Source organism: Microtus ochrogaster, chromosome 5 (assembly GCF_000317375.1).
Source record: "Microtus ochrogaster isolate Prairie Vole_2 chromosome 5, MicOch1.0, whole genome shotgun sequence".
Classification (NCBI taxonomy): domain Eukaryota; kingdom Metazoa; phylum Chordata; class Mammalia; order Rodentia; family Cricetidae; genus Microtus; species Microtus ochrogaster.
This window is the reverse complement of record NC_022012.1, coordinates 15,269,917-15,276,096: the sequence shown is the minus strand read 5'-3', so window position 1 is coordinate 15,276,096 and position 6,180 is coordinate 15,269,917. Positions and strand designations below refer to the sequence as shown.

The 6,180-nt window shown below is 55.9% G+C and overlaps 1 protein-coding gene across 1 annotated transcript in view; it reads right to left on the bottom strand.

Annotated features, from left to right (window-relative positions):
* Positions 1–4,616, bottom strand: part of Pde4a (phosphodiesterase 4A) — a 46,194-nt gene extending 41,578 nt beyond the window's left edge. The window contains exon 1 of the mRNA XM_026779212.1: positions 4,170–4,616. Coding sequence (XP_026635013.1) covers positions 4,170–4,474 — 305 coding nt within the window. The 5' untranslated portion in view covers positions 4,475–4,616. The remainder of the gene's footprint in view (positions 1–4,169) is intronic.
* Positions 4,617–6,180: the final 1,564 nt, after the last annotated feature.

The window sequence follows — 6,180 nt, the reverse complement described above, 5'->3', positions numbered from 1 at the left end:
CCAGCCTGGTCTACAGAGCTAGTTCCAGGACAGGCTCCAAAGCCACAGAGAAACCCTGTCTCGAAAAACCAAAAAAAAAAAAAAAAAAAAAGCAATTCTCTTTGTCTGCCAAGAAACCTCAGTGTAAAAACACTTGCCACACAGGGTTATGAACCCAGTGTCATCCACAGAACTCATGATGGAAGGAGGAACCAACTCCTTAAAGTTGACCTATGACCTCCACATTTGCACTGAGCCCAAAGTCATACCCAGATCACACACAAAAAAAACCCAAATTATTATATATAATAAAAATCTTATATAAAATGCAATACATGCCAGGTGATGGTGGCGCATGCCTTTAATCCTAGCACTTGGGAGGCAGAGGCAGGCAGATCTCTGTGAGTGTGAGGCCAGCCCGATCTACAAATTGAGTTCAGGAAATCCAGGGCTTGTTACACAGAGAAACCCTCTCTCAAAAAACAAAACAGAACAAAACAAAACAAAAGCAACACACCAAAACTAAGGCTCAGAGAGAAACAGTCCTTGTTCCTAGATCACAAAGGGAAGACACCATTCAAACCTCCCTGAAGTACTGGAGCGGAGACCTGGTTCTGTCTGTAACTTCAATTCTGCTTCTCTGGGATGCTGGCCACCTCTGTCTGGGAAGAAGCTCTCAGAGATGGCCCAGGGGTGAAGAGCTGGTACTGGTCTTGCAGAGAACAGGAGACTGAATCTCAGCACCCTCTGGGATTGCATTCCAGGTGATCCCATGCCCCTGGCCTTTGTGGGCACCTGCACTAACATGCATATACCCACCTCCCAACACATAGAATCTAAAAAATTCAAACACCCAGGCATGGTGCCACACTGCTGTAATCCAGCACTCAGGAGGCAGAGGCAGAAGGATCTCCATGAGTTCAAGTCCAGTCAGGTCTACACAGTCAGCTCCAGAACAGCCAGGACTACACAAAGAGACACTGTCTCAAAAAGAAAAAACAAAAACAACAAAAGGCAGGCACAGTGGTGCAGGCCTTCAGTCCCTGAACTCCCAAGGGCAGGGGCAGGTGGGTCTCTTAGAGTTTAAGGCCAGCTTGGTATTCACAGTGAGTTCCAGGACAGCTAGAGCTACACAGTGAGAACCTGCCTCCCCCTCCAAAAAATAAAAGGTGGACAGCCAAGGATGTTGCAAGCTGTACCGCAGAGGTTGGAGTCAGGACTCCGGTGCTTGCTGGGACCCAGGCTCAGAGGCAGGACAGGCTGGGCCAACTTTTCTTTCAAGTTCCACCAAGAGTGTCCGCCAAGAGGCTGTTCCTGTTGCAGTGGCCTAAGGCGCGTGGAATTACGGGACACAACCCTGTCCCAGCCTGCGGTTGGCCAGTCTGGCGCCCAGCTCCCCGAGGCTTTCAAAAGGCATGAAATGATAATGAGAGTCAACGCCGCACGTCTCTCACAGTCCAGCAGAGGGCGCTCCAAGAGCCCACCTCCCAGCTCTGGGCCAGGCCTGTGGGCGCGCAGCAGGGAACTCAAGGGCAGAGGACCCCAATGGAAACAGACATCACCCACAAGAGAGATACCAGCCTGGTTGTGTGCACATGTCTCGTTGGGAGCCAGAAAGACTTCCTCTGGAGGAGAGAAAGTGGGAAGGTCCAATGTGTGGTAAGAGACCAACCCAGTGCCCCCTCTCTCCCCTGCCTCTGCCTCTCCTCTCCATCTGTCTTTTGACAGATCGCAGTGGGGATGTGACTCAGCCCCAGAGGCCGCGCCAGGAGCGCCGTCTCGCGCACCCCCCGCCAGATCTGAGGACCTAGTGCAGACTCCATCTCGAAGAGGAAAAGTGCCTCCTTTCTGGGGTTCTTATAAGCCTAGTAGGGTGGCTGCACCTTCTCTGCATTAGTTGCCTGGACTCCGCGATGGAGAGTGTCGGGGATCTCGTGTGTGCGCACCAGCTCAACTGCGTTTGTTCTCGGTCCCCTTCCTCTTTCTGTGAAGGGCGCTGGCACCAATGCCATCTCTCAGTCCACAAGGCAACTCAGCTGTCCCAGCTGAGGCCTCTTCAGGCTACATCCCGCAGGGAAACCGAAACCCGAGCTGGTTCAGGGATGGGCTGAGATTCCTGTTTCTGATTTCTCACTACCGGACAAGCCGCTTTCACTGTGGCCTCCTCTGTTTTCCTCCAAGTTCAGGGACTTTGAGCAACAACCCCTGCAAAATCCTTCGCACGCACCGGGAGCACAGAACTCTCAAACTGACTGCTCCAGGGTAGTGCCTAACTTCTGCAACGGTACCTGGGATATTTGAACCAGAGCTTGAGGGATCTGCAGTTTCCTCATCAGTCCAACCGGGATTCCAGCTACTGGCAAGTAGTGGGGTAAATAGGTAAAGGTGTGTGTGTGTGTGTGTGTGTGTGTGTGTGTGTGTGTGTAGAAAAGGCCCCAGGCCTGAAGCCCAAAAGCTAGCCATTAAGGAAAGGGCACATGAATTATAATTATTACCACTCAGTCACTGTTCATCAGACAACAGGGGGCCAGGAAGTCCCTAGGGCCTTAAAAGAGAATAGGGCCTGGTTTCCTGGCGCTCCACCCCCTGCACCATCTCAAGGGCTCCCAGTCTCTGGGTTGGCATTTCCTGTTGATGTGAGTTTTGTGTGTGAGTGTGTGTGTGAGAGAGAGAGTGTGTGTGTGTTTTGTTTTCATTTTCCCTCTCCTAGTTCCCTCTGAGAAATCTCAGGAGCCTGACTCTTGGTTCCTGGTAGGGACTCAGGCAGCTGGGCCTGGGGAAAATAAAGGGGGGGTGGTCCTTGAAGAGCTGTAGGAACTGGGGGGAGGGCGTATCCCAGAAGGATCTAGGAAGGCTGCAGTCATAGTCTAAAGGGGCCTTGCTTGGGGACTCCAGGCATGAGAACGCCAGATATGCCATCTTACGGGCGCTCCAAAGGACCGCAAATGTTAGCTGTCAACCAGCCAGCGGCCTGAAGACCTCCCAGTCAGAGCTGGGGTACCTTTTATAGTGGACTATCCTAGGTCAAGAAGATACTCGTAATTAGGAGACCCAGGGCAGATGATGCATGGCTTACCAGAGTACTGATTGTCAGAACTGTCACTAAACTCAAGTGACAGTATAACTGCGCACGGTAGAGTGAGGCAGGACTATCACATGTTCAAGGCCAACCTGGGCTACTAAGTGAGTTCTACGCTAGCCAGACTACTTTCTTTGGAAAAAAAAAAGCAAACAAGGGTGGTCACATTGTCTCTTACGGTCTCAGGTCCTAGGCACACAGCACAGCCCCTGACAGCAAAGAGGTGTCCCCTGGAACATGGAAACCATCATGTATTTATTGTTCTGGAAGCACATAGCCACTATGCCACATTAACCATGTCTCATGAAGACACAGTTACTCTGTCAACACCACAGACAACTATCACTGTCACCTGGGTGCAATACAGCCACGCAGATGACAGACACAGACATGGTCACCCTGGGACAGCCAGAAGCACACTGCCACTCTGCCACAGTAACTGTCCCCAAAGCAGAGTCAGGCAGAGCCCCGAATCCAGGCAGCACGAGCCACTCACATACATAAGGACCCTCTCTCTCTGAGAAGAACCACAGCAGTGATCCATCCACACTGTCAGTTCAGAAGGCTAGGAACTGCTCTTTGATGGGACCTCAAATGCCCTTGGCACTGGTCCACGAAGCCCTCAATGTCTGGAAGGGGCTTGTTCCAAATCTTAATACAGAACTGGATAGTGCTCCCCAGAGGACCCCCTGGATTCCTAACACCAGTTACTGTAGGGCTCCACTAATGTATGTCTCCACTCCACCTAGAGTGCTACCCCATCTGAAGTAACCAGCATGGTTCTGCAGGCACCCCTACAGAATGATCACTAGGGTATCACACAATGACCCCAGCCCCCAGGAAGTCTCTCCAAGTGGTACCCTCTCTCCGGCAGCTGCACTGGACCATTACTGGCTAGGCTTGTAGAGAGCCCTGAAGCTACAGGAAATCCCCAAACCCCAACTTCACCCTGGAACCCTCAACAGTAGAAGAGCTTCTGGTGCAGTGGCTCCCCCTCTCACCACCCACGCGGGTCACGCTGACCCCACCCGCCCCACAGCGCCCCCTTTGGCCAGATTTGCGCGTGGCGCCCCTTGCGCGCCAGGGCGCTCTGCGCGCCGGGGAGTCTCACCGCCTGCTGCTGCCTCCGCTGGTACCGGTGCCGTGGAAGGACGAGGGCCAAGACATGCGGGTAGTCCGCAGGCCTGGCCGGTCGCCAGTGTCCACGGCGTCGGCGCGCTCCATGGGCCGGTGCGGCGAGCGCTCCGTCTCTGAGCGCTCGGCACTGTCCGAGTAGCCGCGCTGCTGGATGCGGATCGGGGTCCTTGGCTGCCGCCACAGGTGCTGGGGGGGTGGCTTCAGGGTGGCCTGGCCCTCCCGAGGTCCAGGGAGAGAGAGAGAGAGGCTCCTCTCCGAGGGGGCGGCCGGAGGCTCCATGGCTCCGGCTCTGTCTCGCGGGACCCTCGGGGGGCAAGGCGTCCCCTGACCTGTCCGAGATCAGCGGCGCCACGGCCGAGGCGCTTGGGGACCCACGAGGGCTCCTGGCCTCAGTGGGGCCATGGCGCCCAAGGGCGGAGAGCGCGGACGGCAGCGGCGCCGGAATCCTCCCGGCGCTTGGAGCCCGCTACGCTCTCGGAACCCGGCGCCAGCCGCGACTCCCCGCCCCGGTCCGCCCCTCCCAGCCCCACCACCCGCCCGGCGACTGTCACAGCACTACCCCCTCCTCCTCCAAAAGGAGGAGGGTGTCGGCCCTCCGCACCCACGCACAGCCCAATCCCGCCGGGGAGGGGTGCCGCCGCTCGCCTATCTCCGAGAGCCCTTTGGAATAGCAGGCACGCTCAGGGACCGAAGAGTTAAAGGGTTAATGGCATTCGGACTGAGACATCCGACTGGTTGGCGGGGTGTCACTCAGCCGCATCCATCAAGGCTGGGGCGGAGTCAGGGGCTGTCGTTTCCTCGTCTCTAGAACCCCAGTCACCCTTTCTCCCAGGTTCCCTTTTCGGGGAGTGGTCCTCGTGCCTCCATGGTGCAGTGTCTGCAAGCCAGTAGTGTTGCGCACAGGACAGTGACGGCGTGTGGCTCCCCCACAGCTTGGCGGGATGTGAGCGCACGTGGCTTCCTCCGAGGGCTGTCAGTGTTTTCGATGTCGCCTGGAAGTGTGTGCGCGCACGTGGTGGATGCTCCCGCTGCTGCTGTCGGGGGTGTAAGGATGCGCGCGCACGTGTGCGGCCCGTCGGGAGGGCGGAGCGTCCCATGGGGATCTGTTCCGGTGGCCCCGGGCTGCTCACACCTTCCCACGCGCTCGGGCTCTGTATTGTGATTATGATGGGAGGATGCTGGTACGAGTTTTCCATGGAATTTCTCCTCTGTTGTCTGTGACTCCCGAGGGTGTATTTTAGTGCAAGTCTGTGTGGTCGGTCTTTTGAGGTGTGTCTGTGTCGGGGGTGTGTCCTTTTGGGTCCCCCTGTGACTGAAAAATAGGTATCGCTACCTCTTTTTTTATCTTTAAGAAAAAATGCATTACATTATTTGTGTGTGTATGCGTGTGGGCACGCGTGTCCCCCACCTCACCATCCAAATGCTATGTAACTCAACTTCTGAAGCAAGATTTGGTCCAGTTGTGCACCCTTAATCCTTGCGAATATCCGTTAGATGCCTCGGAGAGGCAAGGTCAGAGGACAATCCACGGGAGTCAAGTCTCACCTTCCACCTTGTGGGCCCCGGGAAGCTTGGAGGCAAATGCCTTTATCCACTGAGCCATCTCGCCGGCCCAATCGCCGCCCCCTCTTCTTTTAATTATTAAAAACTTTAAAGTTTTTCTGCGGAAGGAAAACTGAGGCAGATGAGAGGGGTAGCTGGGACACGAGAGCCTAGGAGGGTACACGCCACCTCTGTCGTTTTTAGGCGAGTAAACAAGCGGAGCCTCTTCCCCTCGTTCCCCGCCCTCAGAACCCCCCTTCCGGCACCTAAATCCGGAGTCGCCGTGACTCACGCTCCCGCCTCCCTCAGCGCCGTGCCGAGCGAGCGAGCAAAGAGTGAGCCGGGATTCAAGCGCATCCCCAACCCTCCTCCCAGCTCTGGCTGAGCACTGATGGCTGCTGGGTTGGGGGGGGGGGGTTGCTGCTTGCTATCCCCGGTGCCCC